This window comes from Oncorhynchus masou, unplaced genomic scaffold, assembly GCF_036934945.1.
Source record: "Oncorhynchus masou masou isolate Uvic2021 unplaced genomic scaffold, UVic_Omas_1.1 unplaced_scaffold_650, whole genome shotgun sequence".
Lineage (NCBI taxonomy): Eukaryota > Metazoa > Chordata > Actinopteri > Salmoniformes > Salmonidae > Oncorhynchus > Oncorhynchus masou.
Window position 1 is genome coordinate 68898 of NW_027012938.1, and position 19591 is coordinate 88488.

The 19591-nt window shown below is 43.6% G+C and overlaps 1 protein-coding gene across 4 annotated transcripts; it reads left to right on the top strand.

The window, feature by feature from the left end:
- Window positions 1-269: 269 nt before the first annotated feature.
- On the top strand, window positions 270-18688 carry LOC135536678 (GTPase IMAP family member 7-like). 4 transcript variants are annotated; one of them, XM_064962930.1, is made up of 3 exons: window positions 270-394; window positions 9970-10056; window positions 14144-18688. In XM_064962930.1, exons 1-3 carry the CDS (start codon window positions 298-300, stop codon window positions 15121-15123), a joined length of 1164 nt encoding a protein of 387 aa, XP_064819002.1. In that variant the 5' UTR covers window positions 270-297; the 3' UTR covers window positions 15124-18688. The 4 variants fall into 4 exon arrangements, with proteins under 4 accessions (XP_064819002.1, XP_064819003.1, XP_064819004.1 ...); XM_064962931.1 differs by having other exon boundaries at window positions 9973-10056; XM_064962932.1 differs by lacking the exon at window positions 270-394 and adding an exon at window positions 7337-7429.
- The last annotated feature ends 903 nt before the right edge of the window (window positions 18689-19591 follow it).

A 19591-nucleotide genomic window follows, 5' to 3' on the forward strand; every position in this document is an offset into this window, starting at 1 on the left:
ATTACTTGTTGTGAGAGTCTCTTTACTTGTGAGAGTCTCCTTTACTTGTGAGAGCTGAGCTGAGCTGGAGATGGACGTGCGTCTGAGTAAGTTCTGAACTCTCCTTGACTTGCTTATTTCCTAATATTAAACAATACTAAAGATTGAGAAATCACTAAATATCCTGTTGTAGTGCTTTGCTCAGGCCAAACTCAAATGTGGAGAATGTTACGTAACGGAAAAATGTCCAATAACTACATTTCCCACCTCATCAGCCAGTCCCACTGAGGAAACCCAGAGGAGTATCAGCAAAGGATCATGGGAGATAGAATCCGGAGACAAGCGCTGACTTCCTACAAAGAGGATCTGGTCAGAGCTGCACAGAGTACTCCTGTGTTTCAGAGACCTACAGTGGGTGAGTGACTCACTGAACAAGATATTGTATACTGCACTGAACAAGATATTGTATACTGCACTAAACAAGATATTGTATACTGCACTAAACAAGATATTGTATACTGCACTGAACAAGATATTGTACTGCACTGAACAAGATATTGTATACTGCACTGAACAAGATATTGTATACTGCACTGAACAAGATATTGTATACTGCACTGAACAAGATATTGTATACTGCACTGAACAAGATATTGTATACTGCACTGAACAAGATATTGTATACTGCACTGAACAAGATATTGTATACTGCACTAAACAAGATATTGTATACTGCACTAAACAAGATATTGTATACTGCACTAAACAAGATATTGTATACTGCACTAAACAAGATATTGTATACTGCACTAAACAAGATATTGTATACTGCACTGAACAAGATATTGTATACTGCACTGAACAAGATATTGTATACTGCACTGAACAAGATATTGTATACTGCACTGAACAAGATATTGTATACTGCACTGAACAAGATATAGTATACTGCACTAAACAAGATATTGTATACTGCACTAAACAAGATATTGTATACTGCACTAAACAAGATATTGTATACTGCACTAAACAAGATATTGTATACTGCACTAAACAAGATATTGTATACTGCACTGAACAAGATATTGTATACTGCACTGAACAAGATATTGTATACTGCACTGAATAAGATATTGTATACTGCACTGAACAAGATATAGTATACTGCACTAAACAAGATATTGTATACTGCACTGAACAAGATATTGTATACTGCACTGAACAAGATATAGTATACTGCACTAAACAAGATATAGTATACTGCACTAAACCAGATACAGTATACTGCACTAAACCAGATACAGTATACTGCACTAAACCAGATACAGTATACTGCACTAAACCAGATACAGTATACTGCACTAAACCAGATACAGTATACTGCACTAAACAAGATATTGTATACTGCACTAAACCAGATACAGTATACTGCACTAAACCAGATACAGTATACTGCACTAAACCAGATACAGTATACTGCACTAAACCAGATACAGTATACTGCACTAAACAAGATATAGTATACTGCACTAAACCAGATACAGTATACTGCACTAAACCAGATACAGTATACTGCACTAAACCAGATACAGTATACTGCACTAAACAAGATACAGTATACTGCACTAAACAAGATATTGTATACTGCACTAAACCAGATACAGTATACTGCACTAAACCAGATACAGTATACTGCACTAAACAAGATATAGTATACTGCACTAAACCAGATACAGTATACTGCACTAAACCAGATACAGTATACTGCACTAAACCAGATACAGTATACTGCACTAAACCAGATACAGTATACTGCACTAAACAAGATATTGTATACTGCACTAAACCAGATACAGTATACTGCACTAAACCAGATACAGTATACTGCACTAAACCAGATACAGTATACTGCACTAAACAAGATATAGTATACTGCACTAAACCAGATACAGTATACTGCACTAAACCAGATACAGTATACTGCACTAAACCAGATACAGTATACTGCACTAAACCAGATACAGTATACTGCACTAAACCAGATACATTATACTGCACTAAACAAGATACAGTATACTGCACTAAACAAGATATAGTATACTGCACTAAACAAGATATAGTATACTGCACTAAACAAGATATAGTATACTGCACTAAACAAGATATAGTATACTGCACTAAACAAGATATAGTATACTGCACTAAACAACCAGATACAGTATACTGCACTAAACCAGATATAGTATACTGCACTAAACAACCAGATACAGTATACTGCACTAAACCAGATATAGTATACTGCACTAAACAACCAGATACAGTATACTGCACTAAACCAGATATAGTATACTGCACTAAACCAGATATAGTATACTGCACTAAACAAGATATAGTATACTGCACTAAACCAGATACAGTATACTGCACTAAACCAGATATAGTATACTGCACTAAACAAGATATAGTATACTGCACTAAACCAGATACAGTATACTGCACTAAACCAGATATAGTATACTGCACTAAACAACCAGATACAGTATACTGCACTAAACCAGATACAGTATACTGCACTAAACCAGATACAGTATACTGCACTAAACCAGATACAGTATACTGCACTAAACCAGATATAGTATACTGCACTAAACCAGATACAGTATACTGCACTAAACCAGATATAGTATACTGCACTAAACCAGATACAGTATACTGCACTAAACCAGATACAGTATACTGCACTAAACCAGATACAGTATACTGCACTAAACCAGATATAGTATACTGCACTAAACCAGATACAGTATACTGCACTAAACCAGATACAGTATACTGCACTAAACCAGATATAGTATACTGCACTAAACCAGATACAGTATACTGCACTAAACCAGATACAGTATACTGCACTAAACCAGATATAGTATACTGCACTAAACCAGATATAGTATACTGCACTAAACAACCAGATATAGTATACTGCACTAAACCAGATATAGTATACTGCACTAAACCAGATATAGTATACTGCACTAAACCAGATACAGTATACTGCACTAAACCAGATATAGTATACTGCACTAAACCAGATATAGTATACTGCACTAAACCAGATATAGTATACTGCACTAAACCAGATATAGTATACTGCACTAAACCAGATATAGTATACTGCACTAAACCAGATATAGTATACTGCACTAAACCAGATATAGTATACTGCACTAAACCAGATATAGTATACTGCACTAAACCAGATATAGTATACTGCACTAAACCAGATACAGTATACTGCACTAAACCAGATATAGTATACTGCACTAAACCAGATACAGTATACTGCACTAAACCAGATATAGTATACTGCACTAAACCAGATATAGTATACTGCACTAAACCAGATACAGTATACTGCACTAAACCAGATATAGTATACTGCACTAAACAAGATATAGTATACTGCACTAAACAAGATATAGTATACTGCACTAAACCAGATACAGTATACTGCACTAAACCAGATATAGTATACTGCACTAAACAAGATATAGTATACTGCACTAAACCAGATACAGTATACTGCACTAAACCAGATATAGTATACTGCACTAAACCAGATACAGTATACTGCACTAAACCAGATATAGTATACTGCACTAAACCAGATATAGTATACTGCACTAAACCAGATACAGTATACTGCACTAAACCAGATATAGTATACTGCACTAAACAAGATATAGTATACTGCACTAAACAAGATATAGTATACTGCACTAAACCAGATACAGTATACTGCACTAAACAAGATATAGTATACTGCACTAAACCAGATACAGTATACTGCACTAAACCAGATATAGTATACTGCACTAAACCAGATACAGTATACTGCACTAAACCAGATATAGTATACTGCACTAAACAAGATATAGTATACTGCACTAAACCAGATACAGTATACTGCACTAAACCAGATATAGTATACTGTATCCCACTCCCAAACTCTTTCACCCTAACAGGGCACTCTGGGAATTAGGGAATATGATCCACACCAGATTTGCAACATTTTACATTCACAGACTCTTCAATAACATATTCCTTCCATCTGCAAACACTTGAAACGTGGCAAATTCTTGTACATTTCTTGCATTGCATCGTGTTGCATCAGCGTATCTTATACAGCTTTATATATTCTTGTAATTCTTGTACATTTCTTGCATTGCATCGTGTTGCATCAGAGTATCTTATACAGCTTTATATATTCTTGTAATTCTTGTACATTTCTTGCATTACATCGTGTTGCATCAGCGTATCTTATACAGCTTTATATATTCTTGTATATTCTTGTAATTCTTGTGCATTTCTTGCATTGCATCGTGTTGCATCAGCGTATCTTATACAGCTTTATATATTCTTGTATATTCTTGTAATTCTTGTACATTTCTTGCATTACATCGTTTGCATATATTCTTATACAGCTTTATATATTCTTGTAATTCTTGTACATTTCTTGCATTGCATCGTGTTGCATCAGCGTATCTTATACAGCTTTATATATTCTTGTATATTCTTGTAATTCTTGTGCATTTCTTGCATTGCATCGTGATGCATCAGCGTATCTTATACAGCTTTATATATTCTTGTATATTCTTGTAATTCTTGTGCATTTCTTGCATTGCATCGTGTTGCATCAGCGTATCTTATACAGCTTTATATATTCTTGTATATTCTTGTAATTCTTGTGCATTTCTTGCATTGCATCGTGTTGCATCAGCGTATCTTATACCTCCCAGCTTTATAAATGGTGGTAGATGCTCTTCATCAAACATCAATAATACAGATGGTGTAGGTCTACCGTAGAGACAGACACATTTAGCTCTTTTCTCCATGTGGGTCAAGCGACGAGCATTAAACCCTCCTGGAATGTTTTGTCTAAGATATTGATTATCAATGTCCAACGGGACGCCAGAGACAACACCTTTTAACGCCCTGCTCCAAAAATCACAGCTGTTCACTTCACGTGTCTATCATTTTACCAGCCACAAAGCACTTCCTTTTTGCTCTTTAGATACACGCGATATCAAGTCAAATCACGTCAAATGCTATTGGTCACATATACATGGTTAGCAGATGCTATTGGTCACGTATACATGGTTAGCAGATGTTATTGATCACATACACATGGTTAGCAGATGTTATTGGTCACATACACATGGTTTGCAGATGTTATTGGTCATATACACATGTTTAGCAGATGTTATTGCGAGTGTAGCGAAATGCTTGTGCTTCTAGTTCTGACAGTGCAGCAATATCTAACAGGTAATATCTAACAAATGCCTAATTCACACAAATCTAAGTAAAGGAACGGAATAAGAATATATTAGCAATCGAGCTAAATAGGACAAATTAGCTAGCAAGTGCCAGCTAGCTAAATTGCCATACATGTTTAATGCTTTTCAACCTGTCCCCAAATGAATGACATTGGTTCAGAGTTTGTTTTGATATTTGAACCTGCGTGTGGTGTGGGGGGACGAAATAAATGTGTGCACGATGTCGCGCAGCCGGTTTGGGTTCCATGTAGATAGTATAGAATACTGTATATACATATGAGATGAGTAATGCAAGGTACTATATTAAAGTGACAACATCTACTTTGACTGCAACCACTTTCCCCAAAGCTTCTTCACCATCCTTGTGACTTCAAACGAGTTCCCCAAATAAACATCTTTATCCAAAAAAACATACTCCGACAAGCAACGATTCAACACTCATTTTCCACAACAATTGTTGCCCTTCTTGTTCAATTCTTGGACTTCACTGTAGTCCACCCATCCTTCTCACTAATGGTTCTCGATGCGCTTTCATCTTCAAACAACACTTCTTCTGCTCTCATCTCTGATTCTGGGCAGACAGCCAATGTTGTGAATTGTCAGAAGGAGGTTGATAATAGTGACACCCAACCAGAATTCAGACTCTGACTGCATGTTCTGAGTTGAATTATTTTTGCCTAGTAACACTCTCTCATTGGCTATTAATGACTGGTTACAGGGGAAATGAAACTTAACTCGGAATGTACAGGAATCTGCCAAAATAAAAGAAACACTTGAGTAATTGAGGGTTCTGTCAGCTCTGTTATGTTGTGGGGTGCATTTTCCTGGCATGGTTTAGGTCCACTCAACCACTTAGAGACCAAGGTAAACACCAGTAAATACACAGCCATTCTGAGTGATCACCTTCAACCTGTGGTGAATAATGTCTATCCTGATGGCAGTCTTCCAGGATGATAATGCCCCCGTCCACAGGGTATGAGAGGTCACTGAATGGTTTGATGAGCATGAAAACCATGTAGACCATATGCCCTGGCTGTCTCAGTCACCAGATCTCAACCCAGTTGAACACTTAAGGGAGACTCTGGATCAACACCTGTGAGAGCGTTTCCACCACCATCAACCAAACAATAGAGTTCTAGACACTTGTAGAGTCTATGTGCATTGAAGCAGTTCTGGCACTTCGTGGTGCCCAACGCCCTGTTAACACACATGATGTTGGTGTTTCCTTTATTTTGGCAGTTACCTGTAAGGTCCAGCTAATAGCTTCACCAACAGCGAGTATTCAACTTAACTACCTTACTAATTAAATTACGTACAACGATTACATTAGAAGACCAAGGCAACTATGAGCCTAAGCGGCAGTCTGTTTGTGGTATTATTAAATCTCCTTGTCACTCATTGTCATAGCTTGATAGTGATCAATGGAGTTGGAAAGAGAACAAACAGATCTGGGACCAGGTTAGACAACTACAGTATATAGTGATCAATGGAGTTGGAAAGAGAACAAACAGATCTGGGACCAGGTTAGACAACTACAGTACATAGTGATCAATGGAGTTGGAAAGAGAACAAACAGATCTGGGACCAGGTTAGACAACTACAGTATATAGTGATCAATGGAGTTGGAAAGAGAACAAACAGATCTGGGACCAGGTTAGACAACTACAGTATATAGTGATCAATGGAGTTGGAAAGAGAACAAACAGATCTGGGACCAGGTTAGACAACTACAGTATATAGTGATCAATGGAGTTGGAAAGAGAACAAACAGATCTGGGACCAGGTTAAACAACTACATAGATACATTTGAAAATGTTTCATTTGCTATTTTAATTTGAACCTTTTTCCCAGAAGAAGAGGTCTGTGTCCAACACATTTCATTTAACCCAGAGTTGTGGCTCATCCAAGGTTGAGTTGTCAGAGGAGGTTGATAATAGTGACACCCAATCAGATTTCAGCCTCTGCCTGTCCTGAGGTGAATAACTCCTCTCATTGGCTAGAAATGACTAGTTACAGGTGAAACGAAACTTAACTCTGACTATAACGTGCAGCACATAGCTTCAGCTCTCACAGTCACAACAGGGGACAATTAACAGATACGTGCAACTACACTAAAAGTGAGTATTCAACTTAACTACCTTATTAATGAAATGTACAACAATGTATTGTAATAACTGTAGCACAATATGGAGTAAACATTTGATTTATACCAGGTTTGTTGACATTGATGCATACATAATCAAACAATGACATCACGAGACATGTCATGACAATTGTGAGGGACTGACGTGCAGGTATCTTGGTACTGAGTGACAGGTCATTATACCACAGTGTACAGCAGGTTGTTGCTGTGAGGGACTGACCTGCAGGTATCTTGGTACTGAGTGACAGGTCATTATACCACAGTGTACAGCAGGTTGTTGCTGTGAGGGACTGACCTGCAGGTATCTTGGTACTGAGTGACTGGTGGGAAGAGCCATAGGAGGGATGGTGTATTGTAATGGCTGGAGGCTGGTGGGAGCTGGAGGGATGGGAGGAATGGCAGGCTGGGGGAGGAGCCATGGAGGGATGTTGTAATGGCTGGAGGCTGGTGGGAGGAGCCATAGGAGGGATGGTGTATTGTAATGGCTGGATAGGTATTTTACATGTCAGACAGAGGAGGCTGGTGGGAGGAGCCATAGGAGGGATGGTTTATTATAATGCCTGGAGGCTGGTGGGAGGAGCCATAGGAGGGATGGTGTATTGTAATGGCTGGAGGCTGGTGGGAGGAGCCATAGGAGGGATGGTGTATTATAATGGCTGGAGGCTGGTGGGAGGAGCCATAGGAGGGATGGTGTATTGTAATGGCTGGAGGCTGGTGGGAGGAGCCATAGGAGGGATGGTGTATTGTAATGGCTGGAGGCTCGTGGGAGGAGCCATAGGAGGGATGGTTTATTATAATGCCTGGAGGCTGGTGGGAGGAGCCATAGGAGGGATGGTGTATTGTAATGGCTGGAGGCTGGTGGGAGGAGCCATAGGAGGGATGGTGTATTATAATGCCTGGAGGCTGGTGGGAGGAGCCATAGGAGGGATGGTGTATTGTAATGGCTGGAGGCTAGTGGGAGGAGCCATAGGAGGGATGGTGTATTGTAATGGCTGGAGGGTGGTGGGAGGAGCCATAGGAGGGATGGTGTATTGTAATGGCTGGAGGCTGGTGGGAGGAGCCATAGGAGGGATGGTGTATTGTAATGGCTGGAGGCTGGTGGGAGGAGCCATAGGAGGGATGGTGTATTGTAATGGCTGGAGGCTGGTGGAAGGAGCCATAGGAGGGATGGTGTATTGTAATGGCTGGATAGGTATTTTACATGTCAGACAGAGGAGGCTGGTGGGAGGAGCCATAGGAGGGATGGTTTATTATAATGCCTGGAGGCTGGTGGGAGGAGCCATAGGAGGGATGGTGTATTGTAATGGCTGGAGGCTGGTGGGAGGAGCCATAGGAGGGATGGTGTATTATAATGGCTGGAGGCTGGTGGGAGGAGCCATAGGAGGGATGGTGTATTGTAATGGCTGGAGGCTGGTGGGAGGAGCCATAGGAGGGATGGTGTATTGTAATGGCTGGAGGCTCGTGGGAGGAGCCATAGGAGGGATGGTTTATTATAATGCCTGGAGGCTGGTGGGAGGAGCCATAGGAGGGATGGTGTATTGTAATGGCTGGAGGCTGGTGGGAGGAGCCATAGGAGGGATGGTGTATTATAATGCCTGGAGGCTGGTGGGAGGAGCCATAGGAGGGATGGTGTATTGTAATGGCTGGAGGCTAGTGGGAGGAGCCATAGGAGGGATGGTGTATTGTGATGGCTGGAGGGTGGTGGGAGGAGCCATAGGAGGGATGGTGTATTGTAATGGCTGGAGGCTGGTGGGAGGAGCCATAGGAGGGATGGTGTATTGTAATGGCTGGAGGCTGGTGGGAGGAGCCATAGGAGGGATGGTGTATTGTAATGGATGGAATGGAATACATTTAGTGGTACCTACACATCAAACACATGGAAACAACATGTTTGACTCCGTTCCAATGATTCCATTCCAGCCGTTACATTGAGCCCCTCCTCTTATATCTTCTCCCACCAGCCTCCACTGATATCAGATGTCCACATCATATGCTATAGCCCGACAGCACAGTTGATGATGTGGCATGCAGCCATTGGTTGATGCAATGAAACTCCTGTGCAGGGAACCACGATCATCCTTTATCCCCAGCTAACACAACAGGCTCCAATAATCAACTAATGATGGTCTTCAGGTTAGAATGTTGAGTCAGGTGTTTTAGCTACAGGGCTGGGGGAGCGTGTGACACCAATCAGGCCCCAGAGAACTGAAGTTGCCTTCCCTGTTGTACAATAACTGGTCTAACACATAGCAGAAGGTCAACTGTAGAATGATAAGCATGTTTAGGATGTAATTTGATACCCCCTATATGAGTACATTATGTTTACCTGATATAGGCTACGTTGTTAGGGAATGTACTTTGTTTTACAACAGTTATAAAACGTAGCATTATTTGCTTTATAGTTAAAATTGTTTTTAAAGTCAAATAGCTGAGAAGAAAATCAAATTTAGTTCATGTGGACTGTGTTTTTTGTAATGCAGTCATTGTCTGTTTTGTTTTGATGGCCGACTGTAGCAGAGATGGAACGAGAAAGAGGAAGAACTCTGAAGATTCTGTTCCTGTTGACACTCTGTCTACAAGCCTTCCCTGGTCAATGCCAAGGTACACACCAGTGCGCACACACACACACATGCATGCACGTACACACACCAGGGCCATGCACGTACACACACACACACACACACACACACACACACACTCACACACACACACACACATGCACGTATGCCCGTACACACACCAGGCACTCACACACACAGTACTGCTTGCCCGTACGTTGGGCCGTGGGTAACAGTACTCTTCTTGCGTACAATTAGTCATTGACACGGAACTCCAACATGTAGCACCAGTCATGTTGTAACGGCGTTCTTCGTTTGTTGAAAGAGAGTCGGTTGGACCCCACTCCATTAATGTCATAGTTCCTCCCCTTCGCGTCCTGGGATAATCCACCCTCGCCGCCGACCATGGCCTAATAGTCCTCACCCAGAACCCCACTGAACTGAGGGGCAGCTCGTGACTGAGGGGCAGCTCGTGACTGAGGGGCAGCTCGTGACTGAGGGGCAGCTCGTGACTGAGGGGCAACTCGTGACTGAGGGGAAGCCCAGCACTGAGAGGAAGCCCAGTACTGAGATGAAGCTCAGGCAGGTAGTAGGCTCCGGTAGATCCTGGCTGGCTGGCGGATCTGGAAGATTCTGGTTGACTAGCAGATCTGGAAGATTCTGGTTGACTGGCAGATCTGGAAGAGACTGGTTGACTGGCAGATCTGGAAGAGACTGGTTGACTGGCAGATCTGGAAGATTCTGGTTGACTGGTAGATCTGGAAGAGACTGGTTGACTGGCAGATCTGGAAGATCATGGCTCACTGGCGGATCTAGCTGCACTATGCAGACTGGCAGCTCTGGCTGCTCCATGCAGACTGGCAGCTCTGGCTGCTCCATGCAGACTGGCAGCTCTGGCTGCTCCATGTAGACTGGCAGCTCTGGCTGCTCCATGCAGACTGACAGCTCAGGCCGCTCCATGCAGACTGACAGCTCAGGCCGCTCCATGCAGACTGGCAGCTCTGGCTGCATCATGCAGACTGACAGCTCTGGCTGCTCCATGCAGACTGGCAGCTCTGGCTGCATCATGCAGACTGACAGCTCTGGCTGCTCCATGCAGGCTGGCAGCTCCTTGCAGACTGGCAGCTCCTTGCAGACTGGCAGCTCCTTGCAGACTGGCAGCTCTGGCTGCTCCATGCAGGCTGACAGCTCATTGTAGACTGACAGCTCCTTGCACACTGGCAGCTCCTTGCAGATTGGCAGCTCCTTGCAGACTGGCAGCTCCTTGCAGACTGGCAGCTCTGGCTGCTTCATGCAGACTGACAGCTCTGGCTGCTTCATGCAGACTGGCAGCTCAGGCTGCTCTGAACAGGCGGGAGACTCCGACAGCGCAGGAGGGAAGGAAGGCTCTGGCTGTGCTGAACAGGCGAGGCACACTGAAGGCCTGGTGCGTGGTGCTGGCACTGGTGGTACTGGACCGAGGACACGCACAGGAAGCCTTGTGCGGGGAGCTGCTACCGGAGGACTGGTATGTGAAGGTGGCACAGGATGGACTGGATCGTGAAGGTGTACTAGGGAGGCTGAGAGCAGGACTGGCACAGGACGTGCAAGGCTAGGTAGGTACACAGGAGGCCAAGTGCGTGAGGCTGGCACATTTTTCACCAGCCGACTAACACGCACCTCAGGACGAGTATGGAGTGCTGACCCAGGTGCCATCAAATCCCCGACACGCTCCGTCGGACGAATCTTGTACCTAAAGCACCAAGCTAGCAACTCCCTCATTACTCTCCACTCCACCTTCCCCATTTACTCCTTCACAGTCTCTGCTTCGCTCACCTCTAACACCGGCTCTGGTTCTGGTCTCCTCCTTGGCTCCTCACGATTAACAAGGAGAGTTGGCTCAGGTCTATCTCCAGACTCTGCCACTCTCCCTCTGAGCCCCCCCCCCCAATGAATTTTTGGGGCTGATTCACGGGCTTTCCTCTGCGCCGTCGTGATTGCCTCTCCAACTCCATTCTCCTATAACCCTCTTCGCACTGCTCCAGCGAATCCCAGGCGGGCTCCGGCACTCTCTCTGTGTCGACCGCCCACCTGTCTATTTCCTCCCACGTCATATACTCCTGATATTGTAGCTCCTCATAACAGCGTCTCTCAGCTCTCGCCGCCTCCAGTTCTTCTCCGAACAATTCATCCTCCTTTCGCTGCTCCTGCTGTCGTTGCCTGTTACCACGCCACTCGGTCCGTGTGTGGTGGGTGATTCTGTAACGGCGTTCTTCGTTTGTCGAAAGAGAGTCGGACCGAAATGCAGCGTGGTGGTTACTCATGTCTTTAATGAAAACAAATGACGATACATGAAATAACTTAATAAATACAATAACAAAAAACGGAACGTGAAACCTAATACAGCCTGTCTGGTGAACAACGACACGGAGACAGTAACAATCACCCACGAAATACACAGTGAAACCCCGGCTACCTAAATACGGTTCCCAATCAGAGACAACGAGAATCACCTGACTCTGATTGAGAACCGCCTCAGGCAGCCAAGCCTATACAACACCCCTACTCAGCCGCAATCCCAATGCCTACAAAAACCCCAATACGAAGCACAACTTATAAACCCATGTCACACCCTGGCCTGACCAAATATATAACGAAAACACAAAATACAATGACCAAGGCGTGACACATGTAGATTTATTCGCTGGTTTGGTGCTTGTTCACTGGGCTAGTTACCAAAATAATACAATTACAATATACAATATAATATCTTTAACAATGTACCTGGTAGGAACGGCACAAAATTGCACGTCATGCAATGCACATCTCACCATCCAACTCTGCACTCACGCACTGTACAAAATATATGAATCCCCCCCCTACCAGACACAGTAAGTTGCTAGCTAGTACTGGCGGGAATTCTTTACAACAAAATGCACAACAAATATTCTCCAAAAACCACTGCATCTTATGTGTGATGTTCGAATAACATTTACAAACAATTTGATATAAATTGTACATTTAAATCATCACTTGAGAGTATAAAAATCACTTTTGATGTACCATGCTTTGCAACCAACAACTTACCGCTGGTTTGGTGCTTGTTCACTGGGACGATTCTAACTGGAACATCCCCCCTCGTAAGCAAGCTACGCAAACCAGCCAATAAGATGCCATGTTGAGTAGGTGAAGGCAAGACAAACTCAAACCAAAAACCCATTGGCTTAACAATAAAGTGGGGAATCACCAATATAACCCTGTTACACGTGGACAGACCTTTCAGTGGGCAGGTGCTCAAAATGGAAAAAGGGTGACATTCTGAAAAGACCAAAAGCCTGTAAATGTTAACATCTTTGAACATAGACCTATTTATTTCTGCAACAACACACTCCGTTCAGTGCCTCCTAAAGACATGATTGACATGGGGAAAAGAAGGAGGGCTATGTGGATGATAGATGTTCATCTGCTAGTTAGTGTATTTATTTTACTGATTGTGATTTACCTTTGTCTTTTCTTACCCTCTCTGCTGCTCCTGTCAGCCAATCAGACTGAAGTCTTGTCTTAACCTCTCTGCTCCTATCAGACTAAATACGGATGATGATGTCGGCTAAATCAAGTGTTATCCATTGTTTAAATAAATGTCATGCTGCTGTGGTGGTACTGTTGATATTTAAACTAGGTAGCGAGCTACACACACTCCATCGGTGACCGCATCTCTCAAGCCATTCACGTTTGGATAAAACTCCTTACGGGGCAGACTGCCCTTACAGGGCAAACTCCTTACAGGGCAGACTGCCCTTACAGGGCAAACTCCTTACAGGGCAGACTGCCCTTACAGGGCAAACTCCTTACGGGCAGACTGCCCTTACAGGGCAAACTCCTTACAGAGCAGACTGGGAAACAAGCGTAACCAACGAACAGGGTGGGGAGTGGTGAACTTGACGACAAACTGCGAGCAATTTAAGGGTTCTGAACAAGTACAAAAAAAAATATTTTGGGGGAAATTATACCACCACCCAACAGGGTGCTTTAGTGACTAGAAGGACAATGGGGAATGTGCTCTGCACAGTTAGAGCCTGACACACACATTTCATTAGCTTTTCATCAAGACAATCACTATCAACTCAAGCACTTCTTGTCTGTTTTCACAGATTCAGGGCAGCCCTCTGATCTGAGGATAGTTTTAGTAGGGAAGACTGGAGCAGGGAAGAGTGCAACAGGAAACACCATCCTTGGGAGAAAGGTGTTTAGAGATGCCTTCTCCCCTGAGTCTGTCACTGTTCACTGTGAGAAAAAGAGTGGAGTGGTGGATGGGAGGAAGATTGATGTCATCGACACCCCAGGGCTCTATGACACAACAATGTCTAAAGAAGAGATGAAAAGTGAGATAGAAAAGGCCATCTACATGTCAGTGCCAGGACCTCACGCCTTCCTGCTGGTGATCAGACTGGGGAGGTTCACAGAGGAGGAGAGGAACACTGTGAAGTGGATCCAGGACAACTTTGGAGAAGAAGCATCAATGTACACCATCATTCTGTTCACTGGTGGAGACCAGCTGGAGGACAAATCATTGGTGGACTTTCTAAGTGAGAGTGAGGAGCTTATGAAACTCGTCAAGGTCTTTAAGGGCAGAAATCAAGTCTTCAATAATAACAAGAAGAATGACAACACTCAGGTCCCAGAGCTACTGAAGAAGATAGATGAGATGGTGATGAAGAATGGAGGACAACACTACACCAATGAGATGTACCAGGAGGCCCAGAGGAAGATCGAAGAGGAGGAGGAGAGGAAGAAACAGGAAGAGGAGAAGAGAGAACAGCAAGAGAAAGAGAAACTGGAGGGGGAGATCAGGAAACGGGAAGACAAGGTGAGAGAGGAGGAGAGGAAGAAACAGGAGGAGATCAGGAAACAGGTAGACAAGGTGAGAGAGGAGGAAAGGAAGAAGGAAAAGGAGAGACAAGAGGAGATGAGGAAGAAGAATTCAAAGGACCTATGGGGAAAGGTTTTGGGATTGTTAGTAACTGTTGCCACAGCGGTGGTAGCAGGACCAGCAGCAATTCCAGTTGGAGTTGCTGTACTTGCAAAAGAGGTAGCTGAAGATGCAGTTGAACATTTTCAAGATTCTCAGTAAGTAAAGATGAGGAAGAGGTGGCAGTGTGAAGTACCACTCTCTTCCTCATCTTAATGTCAAGGAGCAGCAGTAGATGAATCCTTTACAATGACAACCATCAGGGATTGTTCAACACTTTCTAATATGATCAGTTATTTAACATTTTTATTATTCAGAGGCTCAGGGATATAACATCAGAAAAAATGTGTACTCCCTCCATCCTCACTCCCTGGTCTGTGTCCTTCCTCCCTGGTCTGTGTCCTCATTCTATCCTCCCTCCCTGGTCTGTGTCCTTCCTCCCTGGTCTGTGTCCTCCTTCTATCCTCCCTCCCTGGTCTGTGTCCTTCCTCCCTGGTCTGTGTTCTCCCTCTATCCTCCCTCCCTGGTCTGTGTTCTCCCTCTATCCTCCCTCCCTGGTCTGTGTTCTCCCTCTACCCTCCCTCCCTGGTCTGTGTTCTCTCTCTACCCTCCCTCCCTGGTCTGTGTTCTCCCTCTACCCTCCCTCCCTGGTCTGTGTTCTCTCTCTACCCTCCCTCCCTGGTCTGTGTTCTCCCTCTATCCTCCCTCCCTGGTCTGTGTTCTCCCTCTATCCTCCCTCCCTGGTCTGTGTTCTCCCTCTACCCTCCCTCCCTGGTCTGTGTTCTCTCTCTACCCTCCCTCCCTGGTCTGTGTTCTCCCTCTACCCTCCCTCCCTGGTCTGTGTTCTCTCTCTACCCTCCCTCCCTGGTCTGTGTTCTCCCTCTATCCTCCCTCCCTGGTCTGTGTTCTCCCTCTATCCTCCCTCCCTGGTCTGTGTTCTCCCTCTACCCTCCCTCCCTGGTCTGTGTTCTCCCTCTACCCTCCCTCCCTGGTCTGTGTTCTCCCTCCACCCTCTCTCTACCCTCCCTCCCTGGTCTGTGTTCTCCCTCTAGTGTCAGACACCATGAGTAATGTTGTAAAATACTGTACTGTACTTCATTACTGTACATTTCTAATGTACCTCATTACTGTTTCTACTGCACTTCATTATTGTATTTCTACTGTAATTCATAATCCAGGGGAAGGGATGAGGGCTCAGAACTGTAGGACAATTATTACTAAAACAATTACATTAGAGGAACAATTTATATTAGATTAACTTCTATGTTTATTACTTTAACAATTACAATAGAGGAGTTTATATATTGTATAATTACATTTATGCATGTCTATTACAGTGCGCTCATGGCTATTTGAACATATGTCTGAGCTGTTTGTAAATTGACAGATAATTGATTATTAATATTTGTTGTTTCATGGTTGTGCTTTATGATGTTTCATGATTTGCCAAAATTTAACGAACATTTGATGGACAACCTTAAAGGACATTTAGTCATTGGTAGTGTGTGCTTAGTGTTGCATGTATGATTTCCCCAGAATTCAACAATAAATAATCAAATGAAATCCACAAAATCCTCTCCTCGTTTTCTGTTCAAACACCACTATGATTACAACAGGATTTTGGTTTGCTTTTGCCAAAACATTTATAGAAAACAGTCAGTGTCGACCCATCGTTCAGGGAAGGTGGGGCAGCAACCACAGTTTTAGCACAATAACCCACAGATAAACCAAGGAATATGGCTAGCTAACAGCTGCCTCTGATTGAGAACCATATTTAGGTAGCCATATTCCTTGGTTTATCTGTGGGTTATTGTCTATGTATAGTTGCATGTCAGCACTAGTTGTTTTTAGCTTCACATTTGATTTGTTGTTTTGGTTAGTTTGTTTATTAAGTGTTCTTTCTTTAATAAAAGAAGAATGTATTCAAATCACGCTGCGCCTTGGTCTCCTCTATACGAGGAACGTAACAGAATAACCCACCAAAAAAGGACCAAGCAGCGTGCCAGAGGACATCTTGGACCCGGGATAAAGAGGAGTGGAAGACATCCTGGACCTGGGAGGAGGTAATGGCAGACCCTGCCATGGAAGCAGGTGGAGAAAGCCCGAGAGGCAGCCCCAAGATTATTATTTTTTTGGGGGGGGCAACAAAAGGAGATTGGCTGAGTCAGGTAGAAGACCTGAGTCAACTCCTCGTGCTTACCGTGGGGAGCATGTAACTGGTCAGGCACCATGTTATGCAGAGATGGGAAATATTCTAGAATGGGCATCCAGCCAGGTCATATTGAGCCAGCTCTATGTTCTGGATCTCCAATGCGTCTCCACGGTCCAGTGTATCCTGTGCCTCCTCCCCGCACTCGCCCCGAGGTGCGTGTCACCAGCCCAGTACCACCAGTACCAACACCATGCACCAGGCTTCCTGTACGGCTCCACGGTCCAGTGTATCCTGTGCCTCCTCCCCGCACTCGCCCTGAGGTGCGTGTCACCAGCCCGGTACCACCAGTGCTGGCACCACACACCAGGCCTCCAGTGCGCCTCCAGGGTCCAGTACACCCTGTTCCTGCTCCTCGCACTCGCCTCTTGGCCAAAAGCCAGGGAAAATGCAGCGCGGTAAATTCAAATAAAATTATATAAAAATCTAACTTTCATTAAATCACAAATGTAAGATACTAAATTAAAGCTACACTCGTTGTGAATCCAGCCAACATGTCAGATTTCAAAAAGCCTTTTCGGCGAAAGCATAAGAAGCTTTTATCTGATGATAGCACAGCAGTAAACAAAGAGAGTAGCATATTTCAACCCTGCAGGCGCTACACAAAACGCAGAAATAAAATATAAAACATGCCCTACCTTTGACAAGCTTCTTTTGTTGGCACTCCATTATGTCCCATAGACATCACAATTGGTCCTTTTGTTCGATTAATTCCATCCATATATATCCAAAATGTCCATTTATTTGGCGCATTTGATCCAGAAAAAAACAGCCTACAATTTGCGCAACATCACTACAAAATATCTCAAATGTTACATGTAAACCTTGCTAAAACATTTCAAACTACTTTTATAATACAACTTTATGTATTTTTAAATGTTAATAATCGATCAAATTGAAGACAGGTCTATCTGTGTTCAATACAGGAAGACAACAAACAACGCTACTTTTCAAGTCTTGTGCAACTCTCAACAGTGTTACCCATTTCCAAAATGGCCGCATTTCTTCATTTCTCAAAGGAATAACCTCAACCAAATTTCAAAGACTGGTGACATCTAGTGGAAGCGGTAGGAACTGAAAACGAACTCCTAATTAATCTAGTGTCCCAATGAAAAATCAATTCTGAACGGTTAGTCCTCAGGGTTTTGCCAGCTACATAAGTGCTGTTATACTCACAGTGTCACGCCCTGGTCTATATTTATTATGTCTATCTTCATTTATTGGGTCAGGCCAGGGTGTGACATGGGCTTATTTGTGGTGTGTTTCGTCTTGGGGTTGTGTGGGGTGTATAGCGTAGTCTATGGCTTCCTGAGGCGGTTCTCAATCAGAGTCAGGTGATTATCGTTGTCTCTGATTGGGAACCATATTTAGGTAACCATATTCTTTGAGTGTTTTCGTGGGTGATTGTTCCTGTCTCTGTGTCTTCACCAGATAGGACTGTTTAGGTTTTCACGTTCTGTTTGTTGTTTTGTATTGTTCGTGTTTTTTTCATTCTTTATTAAAGATGCACAAAACTAACCACGCTGCATTTTGGTCCGCCTCTCCTTCAACAGAAGAAAGCCGTGACACACAGACATGATTCAAACAGTTTTAGAAACTTCAGAATGTTTTTATCCAAATCTACTAATAATATGCATATCTTATACAGTGGGGCAAAAAGTATTTAGTCAGCCACTAATTGTGCAAGTTCTCCCACTTAAAAAGATGAGAGGCCTGTAATTTTCATCATAGTTACACTTCAACTATGACAGACAAAATGAGCAAAAAAATCCAGAAAATCACATTGTGTCACGGCTTTCGTCTGTAGAAGGAGGAGCGGACCAAAATGCAGCGTGGTTGTTATTCATTTTATTTAAATAAAGAAACTGTACACTAATAAACTAACAAAACAACAACCGTGTGAAAACCTAAAACAGTCCTATCTGGTGCAAAACCCAGAGACAGGAACAATCACCCACAAACACACAGTGAAACCCAGGCTACCTAAATATGGTTCCCAATCAGAGACAATGACTAACACCTGCCTCTGATTGAGAACCATATCAGGCCAGACATAGAAATAGACAAACAAGACATCCAAGATAAAATGCCCACTCAGATCACACCTGACCAACCAAAACATTGAAACATACAAATAAACTATGGCCGCAAAACCTGAACCTATCGGGGAGGGTCTGGGTGGGCATCTGTCCGCGGTGGCGGCTCCAGTGCTGGACGTGGCCCCCACATCACCGTAGTCCTCCCCCACCTTGTCCGCTTCCGTGACCTCCTAGCCACGGCAACCCTACTAAATAACACGGGACAGAGGGGCAGCTCGGGACAGAGGGGCAGCTCGGGACAGAGGGGCTCCTAAGACTCCGGCAGCAGCGCCGTACAGGCGGGAGACTCCGGCAGATCCTGCGCCGGACTGGCGGATCTGGA